The sequence below is a fragment of the Solanum dulcamara genome, chromosome 7, assembly GCF_947179165.1.
Source record: "Solanum dulcamara chromosome 7, daSolDulc1.2, whole genome shotgun sequence".
Taxonomy (NCBI): Eukaryota; Viridiplantae; Streptophyta; class Magnoliopsida; order Solanales; family Solanaceae; genus Solanum; species Solanum dulcamara.
In genome coordinates this window covers 7,459,055-7,475,071 of record NC_077243.1, presented here as the reverse complement: position 1 = coordinate 7,475,071, position 16,017 = coordinate 7,459,055, and the positions used below count along the sequence as shown (strand labels likewise).

At 31.4% G+C, this 16,017-nt stretch overlaps 1 protein-coding gene across 1 annotated transcript; it reads left to right on the top strand.

Annotated features, from left to right (window-relative positions):
- Positions 1-13,033: 13,033 nt before the first annotated feature.
- Positions 13,034-15,150, top strand: LOC129896055 (COBRA-like protein 4). The gene is made up of 6 exons (XM_055971873.1): positions 13,034-13,273; positions 13,365-13,444; positions 13,520-13,976; positions 14,048-14,195; positions 14,377-14,645; positions 14,742-15,150. The coding sequence occupies exons 1-6, from the start codon at positions 13,201-13,203 to the stop codon at positions 14,966-14,968; spliced, it is 1,254 nt and encodes a 417-aa protein (XP_055827848.1). The 5' UTR covers positions 13,034-13,200; the 3' UTR covers positions 14,969-15,150.
- Positions 15,151-16,017: the final 867 nt, after the last annotated feature.

Below are 16,017 nucleotides of genomic sequence, written 5' to 3'. Positions count from 1 at the left end.
ATCGTTTGTGCTTGTCATGTTCTGAATTATTCTTACGAATGGAATTGGTAATTTTTGAATCTGAAATTTTAGGAAAATAAGAAGAGTGATGCGCTATATTTATTAAAAGTTATATATGCGAATTTTTGAACTTTACATTTGTATTGAGTCATTCATTCATTATCGAAGTTCCACTTTTGTATTGGCTTATTCAAATTTGTGTTTCTGGGGGTAAGAGAGATGTACTGCTGGGGATAACCGACAAGCCAAGCGGTGCTCTGCTCCACTTGCCCATTCATTTGGAAATTCCCCACCAAAACAAACTTTATAACTTATGACACTTATCTAAGTTAGGTAATTTTATAATTGTATTTTGATTTAAAAAGAAGTCCTTAGCATTTTCTTATTTTAGTCGAACACTTATAAAAGTACTTTAAAATGCTAACAAGTCCAGACTTCCTATAATATATATCTGGACTGGTTTGCTCTACCTAAGATCATGCTCTTTAAATTAATTATTATTTTATTAATATCTCCTTTAAAAAGTTGTTTATTTTTTTTTAGAAATATTAAAATGGAATACCATGGTCTGTTAACCCGTTCCTCGCTAACGGGGGTTGTTTTTGTACCTTCCTCGCAAAGTGCATCAAACGGTATGTAGCAAGGCATAGAAAAAACATTATTTTTGATATTATTTGATCAATTCACCGAATATAAAAAGAAAAAACATATAAACAATGACTACTGCATTGTGTATGTTTTGTGTTCTTGTATGAGAACAAAAGATGTTCTATTTATATAAGTTAAAAACTTCTTCAAAAAAAAAGATAGATATAAAAGTGTTTATTCACACCGAGAAAACCTTTTGTACAAGAAATTTTTTTGAGTTAAAACACAATTATAATTGAATTCATGAAATAATTAAAGGAGGAAATTCAAAACAAATTACAGTGGTAGGTGCTAAGCTAATTAAATAATAAAATAAAAGTATCTAGAATTATTCTATATGAGAAATATCACATTTTGTTTTGGTCGGAGATTCTAATTTAGTGTAACAAATTATAAACTCAATCTCAAGAAACAAACAAAAAATCAAGCTCTTATCTCAAAAAGAAACATCTGTGATGGAATTAAGCACATGTGTTGATGTGCCCCGAATTAGTGATTAAACTAATTAATCACGTGATCAGTTTACAAGTTTGTTACAGAATTTTGTTACAAAATCAGTTGGTTAAAAAGTCAGTTAGGAGTTAGTTAGAGATTGAGTTGTATATATACACAATGTTATGCATTCAATTGTTAATCAATAGAATGAAATTGTCTTCTCTCCAAGTTATCTTCTTCCTCAATATTATTGATATGATTTAGATTACATATTTTCAGAAATTCCACATGGTATCAGAGCAAAGAGAGGTACAAATCGACGGATTTCTTTCACATGCAGTGAAGGATTCAAGGGATTATGTGCTTATCTCTATTTCTAGATCTCTGTAAGTTTTTTTAGCTTGATTTTCATGACGAATTTAGGAGTTATGGGAGAAAATGCTTCCGCGACCACAACCACATCAAGTGATTATCATCATCATTTGTATTTGCATCCATTGGATGCACCTGGTTCTTTATCAGTTGGAATTATGTTGACTGGATGAGAAAATTACACACTTTGGAGCAGAGCTATAAAGCTTGCTTTTCTAGGCAAGAATAAACAAGGGTTTATTGATAGATCAATGAAACAAGTTCAGTTTACAGGAGACTTAGAGAGACTTTGGAATCGCTGCAATGCGATTGTGGTTTCCTGAATTATTTGCAATGTAAGTAAAGATAGCATATGTGGTGTGTTGTTTTGTTCAGATAGTCATTTGATTTGGGAGGATCTAAGAGAAAGGTTTGATAAAATCAACAGTTCTAGGACTTTTCAATTGCATAAAGAAATTTTAACTTCTGTTCAAGGTACTTCCTCAGTATCAGTTTATTACTCTAAACTGAAGGCTTTGTGGGATGAATATGATTCGATTATGCCTCATCTTTCATGTAGTTGTACTAAGTCAAGAGAATTCAGTGAGTATTTACAGTATCAAAAAGTATTGCAGTTTTTAATGGGACTTAGTGATAGTTATAGTCAAGCTAGGAGCCAAATTCTAATGATGCCACAGGTTCCAACTATTAATCAAGTTTATGTATTGGTGAATCAAGATGAGAGTCAAAGGATTGTAGCTGGAACAAGTCGAATGATGCATGAACAAGTTGTTCCCACTGCTATGTATACTTCAAGGACAGACAGTGACAGTCACAAGCAAAAGAAAGGATTCAATGCAAATTCCTTTTGTGATTACTGTCACATGAAAGGACAAACTAGAGGAGATTGTAGCAAGTTGAAAAAATATGACTTTTGTCATCTCACTAGACATGAGAAAGGAAATTATTACAGTCTTATTGGCTACCCTACTGATTTTAGAGGGAAAAGGAGAGCAAATGTGGTTACAGGATCCATGTCAGGTGGCACTCTTTTGTTTAATACTAACAATGCAGGTCTACAGGAGCAAATGCATTAAAATCAGCAAAATCAGCAGGTACAGTCACAACAAAGAGAAGGACATCAGTGTTGTAACTAGCAAATACTGCAGTCTAATTTTGACTCATGTCAATCTCAGTATCAACAACAGCAGGTCATAATGACTCAATCCATGTTTACTCCAAGTTCTTCTGGCAGTAGTCATGCTCCTGCTGGTCCTATTAGTAAAAGTGCTAATATGGCAGGTACATTTTTCCCTAATAAAGAAACTTTTATTAAATGAATAGTAGATACAAGAGCTACTAATCATATTATAAGTGATCATACAAACTTATTAGATGAAGGATTGACAGACAATGCAGGTCAAGTGCAACTGCCCATAGGGGACTCAGTAAAAGTTTCACATGTAGGGAATTACCATCTAGGAGAAGGTGATGTTTTGAATAATGTGTTGTGTGTACCAGCTTTCAAGGTTAACCTTATGTCAGTTTCCAAATTAACAAAAGACTTAAACTGCAGTGCTACTTTTTTCCCCAAATGTTGTGTATTTCAGGATCTCTCATCTGGGAAGGCGAGGGAATTGGTGAAGAAGAAAGACTTTACACTCTACACTCAAAAAATAATAAAGTTGGCATACACAAGTGTTTTGCAGCAAATGCACAAAAAAAACTGCTCTTACTTGGCATCATAGATTCTGTCATGTTCCTATGAATGTTCTTAAGAAATTACCTATGTCTCAAAACACTAGTAAGATGAAATCATTTACTTTGAATAATTGTGAGATATGTCCACTTGCTAAACAAATAAAATTATCCTTTCCACATAGTGTGGATAGATCTACTTCTAGCTTTCAATTACTACATGTAGATGTTTGGGGACCATATAAATGAAAAACTTTTGATGGTATGAGATTCTTCCTTACTATTGTTGATGACTATTCAAGATAGACTTGAATTTTTCTAATGAGACTTAAATCAGATGTGTTGATGTTATTGAGACACTTTTTTATTCAAGTAGAAAGACAGTTTGAAAAAAAGGTTTAGAAATTAAGATCTGATAATGGTGGAGAATTATTTAGTCATGCATTTAGAGAGTTGTTTTACAATTATAGTATAATACATATACACCACAGCAAAATAGTGTGGTAGAAAGAAGGCATAGATATATTCTTGAGACTGCAAAAGCAGTCAAGTTTCAAGATAGTTTGCCAGATAGATTCTGGGGATTGTACATTGAAGCATTTGTTTATATTTTAAATAGAATACCTTCAACTGTATTGAATGGACAGTCACTTTTTGAACTATTGTACAATAAGCTTCCATCTCTTCACCACCTAGGAGTCCTAGGTTGCTTGTGTTTTGCTACACATCTTACTCAAAAGGACAAGTTTAGTCCTAGAGCAGTGAGAGCTGTGTTAGTTGGTTATAGTACATAGCAGAAAGGGTATAGACTATATGATCTTAAAAATGATACTTTTTTATCAGTAGAGATATGGTGTTTATGAAATCCATCTTCCCATTCAAGGGAAGTGTGAAGGACCAGCAGGATCTTCATATATCAAACCCTCATTTTTCTTTTGATGATTTGCTCATGCTTATAACATCTTCTTCTTTACCCATTGATTCAGTAGTTGCTCCTGAAGAGGATGTTATGCTGAATCATCCTTCAGAAGGTAGTATATCAGAGGATGTACCCTTGGCTGAGAGAGACAATGTAGAGAATGCACCAGTAGCTGTAATGAATGATGCAGGGAATACAAAGATCAAAAGATCAGTAAGAGGGACTAAACCTCCTATATGGCACAAAGATTATGTTCTAACAAAGGCTTCTAGAAATTGTCTATATTCTATTGCTGATAATATAGATTATACTGGTTAATCATCCAAGTAACAAAGTTTTGTGTCTAAATTTTTAGTAAAAATTAAACCTGCTAACTATTTAGAGGTAGCAAATGATCAGAGATGGGTACAGACCATGAAGGCTGAAAAACAAACATTAGAATATAACAAAACATGGAAGATTTTGATACTTCCAACAGAAAATAAGGAAATGAAATGTAGGTGGGTGTACAAAATCAAATATAAAACAGATGGGGAAGTGGAAAGATTGAAGGTTCGATTGGTGGCAAAAGGATATAGTCAAAAGGGGGGATTGGATTACCAAGAGACTTTTTCTCTTATGGTGAAAATGACTACTGTCAGGGCAGTGATTTCATTGACAGCAACCAGGCGATGAAAATTATACCAAATAGATGTATATAATCCTTTTCTACAGGAAGATCTATATGAAAAAGTATGCATGACAATTCTAAAAGATTTTTCTGATAAAGCAAGAAAGGCTGGACAAGTGTGCAAACTATTAAAATCCTTGTATGGATTGAAACAAGCATCTAAACAGTGGAACATTAAACTCACTACAGCCTTAACTTCATCTGAATTTCATCAAAGCACTAGAGATTAGTCCTTGTTCACAAAGAAGGAATGGGACATGATTGTCATTGTGTTGGTCTATGTAGATGATTTGCTAATTATTGGAAATGATCATTCCATGATTCAACACACTAAAAAGGCATTACACACATCTTTTAAGATCAAAGATTTGAGAGAACTTAGATATTTTTTTGGCATTGAATTTGTCAGGAGTGAAGATAGGATTACACCAGAGAAAGTATGCATTGGAGTTAATTACATATATGGAACTTGCTTGTGCTAAGCCTGTCCCAACTCCTATAGATCAGACTCAAAAACTTACTACAATTGAGTTTGACAAATATATACCATCAACTCATAAAGATTTGGTATTGAAAGATCCTACTGGTTATCAATAACTCATTGGAAGGTTATTATATCTTACAACAACCAGATTAGATATTGCATTTATTGTGTAAAGTCTGAGTCAGTTCATGCACTCTCCAAAGAAATCTCACATGGAGGCAGCCTTAATGTTAGTTCAATGTGTCAAGCATGCACCAGAATTGGGAATACTAATGTCTGCTGTTGGAGATGATCTTTTAAAGGTATATTTTGATGTTGATTGAGGAACCTGTATCAACAGTAGAAAGTCTATTACTGGTTATCTTGCGCAATATGGGAATTCACCAATTTCTTGGAAGTCTAAGAAGCAAGCTACTCCTTCTAGAAGTTCAGTAGAAGCTAAGTACAGGGCAATGGCTTCTTGAGTTGTAGAAGTGGTATGGGTAATTAGCTTATTTAAAGAGCTTGGTGTAGATATTAAAGTACCCGTTTCTCTATTTTTTGATAGCAAATCAAGACTGCAGATAGCTACGAATCTTGTGTTCTATGAAAAGACTAAGCACATAGACATAGATTGTCATTTCAATAGAAAAAAAATTCAAGAGGGATTGATTGTCAATGCTTATCTACCTTCAACTGAGCAACCTGTTGATCTATTCACTAAGGGTCTTGGTCGACCATTACACATGTATTTGGCGTCCAAGCTAGGGATGAAAAATATTTTCATATCCCCTTAAGGGAGTTTGTGAAGGAATTAAGCACATGTGTTGACGTGCCCTGAATTAGTGATTAGTGATTAAACTAATTATTCACGTGATCAATTCACAAGTTTGTTACAGAAGTTTGTTACAGAATCAGTTGGTTAGAAAGTCAGTTAGGAGTTAGTTAGAGATTGAGTTATATATATACAATGTTATGCATTCAATTGTTAATTAATAGAATGAGATTGTCTTCTCTCCCAAGTTATCTTCTTCCTCAGTATTATTGATATGATTTATATTACATATTTTCAGAAATTCCACGACGTTAACCTTATCAGATGGGGAACTATTGTGTAATAAGTCGCCCACCCCCCACGGACCATTAAGTACACACTATATAAGTAGAAACTGTAGGTAGCCAAGTCACTTATCAAACAATCTCTATATATGCATACAAAAATGTTACTGTACTACTTAATAAAAGGCTTTCAGCTAATGTGAAATGGGAATTGAGCCCTACAAAAACTTTTAGAAATGGGTGAGCTGGTAAGCTTCTTCAATACTCCATTATCTTTAGCTTACCAACTCCACCCATTCCTATCAGTTTTCGGGCTTCGCCCCCTTTTCTCTGGCTGCAGCCCGCCTGCCCCACCATCTATTATTCATATATTAAAGAATCTAGTGACTTTTAAGTTATATTAAAGAAAAAGAAAAAAAAGAATCTCTTCCATTTACCCTTAATAACATGTTATAGTTGTGTAAAAATATCATGATATGTTTAAAATAGCAATTTTAAAAGGTATTTTTAATATATTTATCAAGTCAACACAGTCTATATGATATAATGGGTTAAATATGTCAGCTTATGACAATCTTCAATTTTGTATGTCTTGATCTATGTAACATTATAAATAGAGGTATAAGATTTATTTTCATAATATTATACACATGGAGACATTTGGGAACACTTGAAAAAATAACAAAAGCTCTCATCTCTTGTTTTTCTATTGTGTTACTTTCCTCTTTTAGTAGTATTTATTATTTGCTCTCATTTTTTAACAATTTTAACATTTAATAACATGTTGTAATTATGGAAAATGTCATGACAGGTTCAAAAATCATAAATTTAAAAGGTGATTTAGTATATTTATAATTTTGGTTGATAAAGTCGTTTTATTATTAAAACTTATTAAATTTTGTGTCAAAGTCAACAATTTGCTTAACTCCAATTTGCTTGTGGGAATTTTGATGAGGTATATAGTGTCTGGTATGCAGGAGACCTGGAGACGTTCTGTGGATTGCATGTTCTTAGTTAATTATCTCTCTTTGTTTCATCCAGAGATATTTATAGTTGTACATGTTTATCAAGCAAAATAATAAGTTGAAGAAAAGAAACAACCCATATACTATAATTTTTGTTTACTGTGTATGGAATAATAATTTTGGCATAAATTTTAACACAATTAATGCTTTAGCAATGTATATCTCTTATCTCTTATAGAGATATATTTGTCAAACATTAACGCGTCGTTTTTATAATTAATTTTTATTTTTAAAACATAAAAATTCTAACTATGTAATTACACCTATAAAATCAGACGTTACGTTTGTAATTATATTATAATCACATTATAATAAACTAAAAAGTCTTTTTAGTTGCAATATTGCGATGATTACTAAATTGTATTGTAATTATTATCCTATTAATTACACCAAATTTAATTGCTTCTTTTTGTTTTGGTTGACAAAGTCTTTTTATTATTATTACTTATTGAATTTTCAGTCAAAGTAACCAATTTGCTTAATTCCAATTTGCTTGTAGGAATTTTGATGAGGTATATAGTGTTTGGTATGCCGGAGACGTTCGGCGGATTGCATATTTTTTTATGCAATTATCTCTTCTTGTTTCATGCAGAGATATTTGTAGCTGTACATATTTATCAACCAAAATAATAAGTTGAAGAAGAAACAAATCATATACGTATAATTCTTGTTTAGTGTGTACGAAATAATAATTCTAACATAAATTTTGACATAATTAATGTTTTAGCAGTATATATCTCTTATAGAGATATATTTGTCAAACACTAACGTGTGGTTTTTTACAATTAATTTTTATTTTTAAAACATAAAAAATTTAACTATGAATTACACCTACAAAATCAAACGTTACATTTGTAATTATATTATCATCACATTATAACAAACTAACAAGTCTTTCAAGTTACAATATTGCGTAATTACTAAATTGTGTTGTAATTACTATCCTATTAATTACTCCCTCCATCTCATTTTAACTATTGGTTTAGTTTCTTTTTTTTCATGCATATTAAGAAAATAATAAATACGACAGGTAGACAACTTTTTCCTTTTAAACATTGTGCATATACTTCTTTAACTTTAAGAGAATAATTGAAAATAATTCGTAACTTTAATTTAGAATTCCTAAAATGATAATTATTTTGATTTTTTTAAAAAAAAAAGAGTGAGTATGAATTGACTTTCCAAACAAACCCTCATAGTATATCGTATTAGTTTTTAAATACTAGTATAGTTGTGATTTTGTTTCAATTAAGTCAGTCCAGCATAACTTACTTTTATCTATTTATTTTGACATCATTCTCACATTTTTTTGTTTTAATTATATGAAAATATTTAATAATAATTAATTTTAAAGTGAAAAGAGATCAGTTACAAAGCCAAAATCGTTTATAGATGAAATGTTTCTAATTCCACTTTATTTCAAAATAGAAAAATATAATTACCTAACTTATATTGTAAATTTATAATCCAAAAAGTACATTGCAAATCTTTAGCGCAAAAACACAATTACTCATTCTCGATAAGAAAAATGTTTTTGCCATTATATAGGTAGCCAAATTTTTAAGTTTCAATCACATAGTCACTATTTTCTTACTTCAATGTTTTAAAAATTCGGTATATAATATTATACATCGGGTATATAATAAATATACAAAGTTTTTTTTTCCTTTAATAAAAATTGGGGGTAGGGAATGGGGAAATGGGGGGAGGGGGGGATTACAATGTGGGAATTGAACATTCACCAATAAGGTGGGAGTTTAGGAGTTAAACTACACTACATAATGAAGTTTACCTTTTGCATTAATGAAGTTTTATAATTTTTTAGGAGTTAAATTACACTAGTTATAAAGTTATACTCCAATAAAAAACTATTTGTATTTATGATTTCACATTTAATTATCTTTATGAGATTGACTAAACAAAAAGATAGTACAGAAAAATATGGTTCAAATTTTATTTTTAACTATTTTTTTAATATGTGTGCATTACCTTAAAAATTAAATAAAGGGAGTATTAATTAGTTTTAAAGCTACAAGAGAACAATTGCAAAAGCCGTAAAATATGGAGTCACATTTGAGGTGATTATTTAAACTATACAATACAATAAACTATTTTAAATAACAATCAAAACAAACATAATATTTAAATAAGATCATGTAAAAAAAACACTTAAAATATCTTTTTTTTTTTAATTTCATATGTAAACTATTAAAAATATAAATACCTAAACTATTACTTATTAGTTTGTGTAAGGTATAAGGTTTGAACCACTCCAAAATTTTCCACATCCTTTTAACACCGACAATAAATAATGATATTTCATTTTGACAAAGCATGAGTCCCACGAATATTCTTATACTATGTGCTTAATAATTCATTTACTTTATATTAAAATTTAGTATAGAAAAACAAAACTAAATCTCCATAGTAGGTAAAAGGCCAATAAAATTTGTAGGGGGACCGGAGTATGAAACAAGTCATAAATAGGATAAAATTGAGCACATCAAATATCACGTTTGGTTATTAATTTATAATTCTTAATAGCTACAATTTGTATTTTTTTTTGTTTATATTTATATGATATTATTTATTTTGACATAAAATTTTAAAAATAAAAATAATTTCTTTTAATATTTAGATGACTATAAATTAACAAAAAAGTCACGTAAAATTAAATTATTTTCAATAGTAGTAAACGTGCCATTTGTTTTTGGACGATTTAAACAACAAGGGCGGTCAATGGGTATGGATATGTGAGAGTCCAGGCTATTAACAAGTCAGTTTCGTAGCTGTTTCCGCCGCACCCCACTCTTCCCTTATAAAAAAGTGTCAGCTTCTGCATCGTTAATTCACATACACAAACTAGTGGTTAGCAGATCTGAAACAGGGAGATGAGCTTATCCGAAAATCTATGGGGATTGGTGGCTTTTTCCTAATGATTAGCTTTCCAATTCCACCCATTCCTATGGTTTTTCGGTATTCTCTCCCTTTTCTCATGCTTTGAGTTTTGCTATGGATTAGTTGAGTTGGACCAGGCGTCTTAACAGAAATAGTAACATGCCTGAAAATATCACCATCAATATTTATTATTAACATTGGCTCTACGTAGATACTCCATTAGAATGATTTTTAATGGACAAACTTAGTTATTAGACTAATATAGAGATTATCAATTAGTTGATTCCATTGTTGTTAACGAGAAAGAGCCTACATTTTCATCAAAAAATCTCTAATGCAGCCAATTGGACCCAATAGGAAGACGCAACGTGGAATCATCTGTCTTCTTCCGTGAGCTCATATTGGCTATACTTTTCTGTTCCAATTCGATTGGACCATTTTGGCCTTGTACAGTTTTTGTTGAGGACATTGGATTATTTGGGTTTCGTTTATCCGCGCTTAATGAATAATTGAGTTCTTACCTCTCATTTATTTGTATTTAATGAAAGTTTTACAAACTTTTTTTTTCAAATATTTATCTATCTATATTATATTAAAAGGATGAAGATAAATATAATTATATTAAAAGCATGAAGATAATTCTATAATTTAGTTTGCGTCTTGAACTTAACAAGAACTGCAACTTATAGTACTTTTTATTTCGCTTTTGAATATTTAAATTTAAATTTTAAAATATTAAGTTGATCTGATCCAATTTAACTTTTAAAGATTAGTCACATTAATTCTCGAAAAATGAAAAATACCACATAAATTGAAACACGGTCACTTTTACTTTTTCGTTATTTTGTAATCCCCCGGGTATGATACCTTATAGCTTCACTGAAAGTAAATCTAATATATACGGAGTACAAAATAAAGATCATGGTTTGCTCTGTAGAATCAAATTAATAAATTGATGTAAGGATTTTGTGACTAACTTTGATTCTTGTTCATTCACTTGTTTAAGAGGCGTTATAAGTTGCTTTATCCTCAGCTCTTCGCGCGTGATCTCTTCATCTTCCTTTAGAAGCCTTCTTTTAAAAAGGCCAAAAAAAACAAACTCGTTCAACTTCATTGAACAATATAAAAAACATTACTCGTTCTACTTCATTGAACTAAAGAGGGATGATTATCATATAAAATTCCAAAAATTAATGTCTTTGTCATCTACTTTTAATTTCAAAAATGACTTTTTCTTTAATATAATTTTAATTAAATAATTTGAATAATTTTTTTAAACACATGGCGGCCATCTATTGGTTACAATTTAATTATAAATCAAATTTATTTAAAAGAATTTTAATTAAATAATTTGAATAATTTTTTAAAAAATGTGATAGCCATCTATTGGTTACAATTTAATTATTTAAAATTAATTATATATCAAAATTTATTTAACAGAATTTTAATTACGGAAAAGGACCTAAAATGGCCTCGAACTATTGGAAATGGTACAAAAATGTTTCTCCATGCCTTTTTTCGTTAAAGGAAAAGTCATTTTTGAACTTAAAGGTGGTAAAGGCATTTTAGACCCAATAGATGGATGAGAGACATTTTTGTATCATTTTCAATAGTTCGAGGGCATTTTAGGTCATTTTTTGATATAAAAAACATTACTTCGTCTGTCCCATTTTATGTAGCACCCGTTTGAATTGACATAGTATTTTAAAAAAAAGACTTTAAAAACTTCTGGTGTAAAACAATTCTTAGATATTTGTGTTGTAAAAAGAGAGTTTTAACGTTAAAATATTTTTAAGGGAAAAGGGTTAAAAATGCCCTTAAACTATTTGAAATGAACAAAAATACCCTCCGATTATAGTTTGGTCCAAAAATGCCCTTGTTGTCAATACTTTGATCCAAAAATGCCCTTATTGTTATTTAATAGGTCAAAAATGCCCCTTTTCAAATAAATATATTATTTATTTTCATAATTAAAAAATATATATTATTTATTTTCTTTTTGAATATATTTTTTTTCTAATAATATTTTTTTTATTAGCAAATATTTATTCTACTTCGATTAGAAAAAAATTAAAAATATTTCTTATTTTATTATAGTTATTTTTATCGTTATTTGAATAAAAATTAATAATGGATTTATTATGATCTTATATATATGGCATATATTATTCATTAAAACATATAGTACATGAAATTATTCTTTTTTAATTGATAAAATGAGATTACGAAGAATAAAATAATTTCCTACATTTTTATTACTTAATGTGGTTTAAAAAGAAAGAAAACAAGAATAGAGTTTTTTAAAAGTAATATTTTTATAAGGAACACGATTTGTTTTTTCTTAAAAAAAATTATATTTATTCAGAAAAAAGGCATTTTGACCCATTTTGTAACAATAGGGGCATTTTTGACCTATTAAATAACAATAAGAGCATTTTTTGATCACAGATTTGACGGCAAAGACATTTTTGGACCAAATTATAAACGGAAGACATTTTTATTCATTTCAAATAATTTAATGACATTTTTGATCCTTTTCCTATTTTTAACTAGATGACATTCTTTTTTGGACGAAATAAAAAGGAAATGATTCACATTAAATGACACAAGAGAGAGTATTAGTTTTTTGAAGTACTCCCAGCAATATTTGATATTACTCACTCCGTTCCTTTTTATTTGTCAATTTTAACTTGACATGTCTATTAAAAAAATAATGATTGATATAATGAGTTTATATCAATCTTAATAAATTGAGAATATAATAGAAAAAAAATATTATCGTTTCTTCATTTGTCAAAAAGTAGGTCAGAAAATATTTGACTAAAATAAGTCTTAAGTCTTCCGGGCAAGGCAAAGTCAACAATTGCATGTGTACTCTTTTTCCAGGAAGCAGCCTTCTTTTGCGACCTTTACAATTTCTTTCTTCCATTCTTTGGCACGTTCTACTTCCTATTTTTGTTAGCATTTTAAATAGATACAATGACATAGATATGTGCAATTGCATCTCAAAACTATACTCGAGAAATTTAGACCCATGGGGTCGTCCAACATGTCCTGGAACTCATATACCATAGTGTTTCTACTTTTTGTGCTATTTTCTGGTGCAGGTAATTACATTGCTGCAAGGGAGGTGTTTAGAGATTCTATTGCATTCATATTTCTATTTTGACTTTTGTTTTACTTGTAATTATATTGCAGCTGCCTATGACGCATTGGATCCAAGCGGAAATATAACAATCAAATGGGATGTGATGTCTTGGACCCCTGATGGTTATGTGGTAATTATATTTGAACTAACTATTATTTAATTAGATGTTTGAGATCTTTGGTTCATGAATTTTTCGAAATTTCAGGCAATTGTGACAATGAACAATTTCCAAATGTATCGTCCAATAATGAGGCCTGGATGGACTTTAGGATGGACATGGGCAAGGAATGAGGTGATTTGGTCCATGTTTGGAGCACAAGCTACTGATCAAGGGGATTGTTCAATGTTCAGATCCAATATTCCTCACAGCTGTGAGAAAAATCCTGCAATTGTTGATTTGCTGCCAAATACCCCTTATAACCAGCAAATTGCTAATTGCTGCAAGGATGGTGTTTTGGCATCGATGGGAAAGGACCCTTCTGCTGCTCTCTCTGCATTTCAGATAACCGTAGGCTCTGCTGGGACTACAAACAGTACAGTGAAACTTCCCAAAAATTTCACTTTGAATGCTCCAGGTGGTGGCTATGTTTGTGGTCCTGCTAAAATCATCCATCCCACTCGTTTCATAACATCGGATGGTCGACGATTTACACAGGCTATGAGTGAGTCTTTCAACCCTACATTGAAAGTAAATACTGTTTGCTAAGTCTGAATCTTTCTGCTTAATATGCAGTGACATGGAGAGTGATTTGCACTTACTCTCAGTTCTTAGCCTCTCCAACACCGACATGTTGTGTCTCCTTGTCTTCTTTTCACAATGCAAGTATCACCCCTTGTCCTTCTTGCTCTTGTGGCTGCCAGAACAGTAGCAACTGTGTCATGTAAGATTTATATGCATTTCCCATACTTCATACCTTCAATTAGTAGTAGTAGTTGCAGTAGTACTTTCTCTGTTATGAAGGTGCTGATGCACATAAGAATTAAACAAGTAAAAATTGTCCCTCGTTAAGTAGCTATGAACAATTCTCCTTCACAGATCATAACCGACAAGTGTAATTGCAGGAAGACACCAAGTGGAAAGGGAGTAAACGTTCAAAAGAAAGTAAATAAGCCAGTGCTGCAATGCACAAAGCACATGTGTCCTATCAATGTGCATTGGCATGTTAAATCAAACTACAAGAAGTCCTGGAGCGTGAAGATCACCATCACAAACTTCAACTACCGATTCAACTATACACTATGGACACTCGTCGTTCAACATCCAAACCTCAATAACGCGACTCAAGTTTCCAGCTTTTCATACAAGCCTCTCATGCCCAACCTATCAGCTAGTAAGCTCCCTTTGCCTTTATTTGATTGATAAACATAACATACATATTCTTGATCATTAGACTATCCATCAGACTGATGATGTTTTTACTATGCAGATGATACAGCCTTGTTTTATGGGAGAAAGTCATATAATGATGTCCTGATGCAAGCTGGACCAAAAGGAAATGTCCACTCAGATTTAACACTTCAGAAGGACGGAAAAACACTCGCACTGAAGAAAGCTTGGGCTTTCCCTCGGAGGGTCTACTTCAATGGCAATCCTTGTGTGATGCCATCTCCTGAATCTTACCCATATCTTCCATATTCTGCCGGCACCAGATAAAGAAAATTGTCCAACTCTGGTTGTTCTGTTTCCCTTGGTTTTCCCAACTGATGGGTGTAACTAGTGATAAATATTCAAGAACAGGAATGTACTAATGAGTATTACAATGCACTTGGCAATTTCCAAAACTATTCAAGTCTTTTATGAAAAATAAGGTGCTTTACCGGAGCACACTTAAATTATCCAATTTTCTTCTATATATTCAATGAGTGCCATAAAATGTCTAATGATTCATACGGCAGGTTTGAAGTATATTCGTTTGGGCATGAAACACGGAGCACCTCTTCAAAGAACTAACTCTGATCCTACTGTACTTTATTGTCAACAAGAAGCTGGATATACAAAATTATGTTGTTTCACTTTGCAGTCTGCTACTTGAATGTTATAGACTAAACAAGAGACCCCAACCCAAAAGACTAGTCTATTAGGTGGGAGAGTTCACTCAAGCCAATAAACCATTAGTATTATCTTTTTAATCGACGAGGGATAATTGATACACAACAATTTCCCCCTCCCTGAGGATCAACAACCTCTTTGGCCATTGTTTGGCACTACTCTTGAATCCAGGCCACCACTCCGAGTCGTGGCCTAAGACGTTGATCGACCTGTTCTGACTGAACAAGAGGGCTCAATTCGAAAGACTTGTCTTGAGTTGGTTCTGTTAGAGCAAATTAGTTTAAAGAAGCGTAACTCTGAAGATGGCAAGTCGGTGTCATTCAAATTGTTAACACATCCTTTGTTCACTTATGTAACGATGTTAAAAGCTCACATGCAACTTCGCTAGGATTTCTTCAACTTGAAACACAATGTAGTATAAGAAATGCTCTCAAGAAAATTAAATGAAGTTTAAAGGGAAGACATATATACAAGAAAAAAAAAAGGCTCCGCTCTTTGAATTCGTTTTTACAACTACAAGGGTTCGATTTTAGACTGGTACAGATAGTGATTGTATTCCCATCAAATTAGGAATTTTTTCACTGTTAAATTTTTGCTATAAATAATCAAGAACAATTATGACTTAACATCTACTATAAAGGGACAGTTTTACC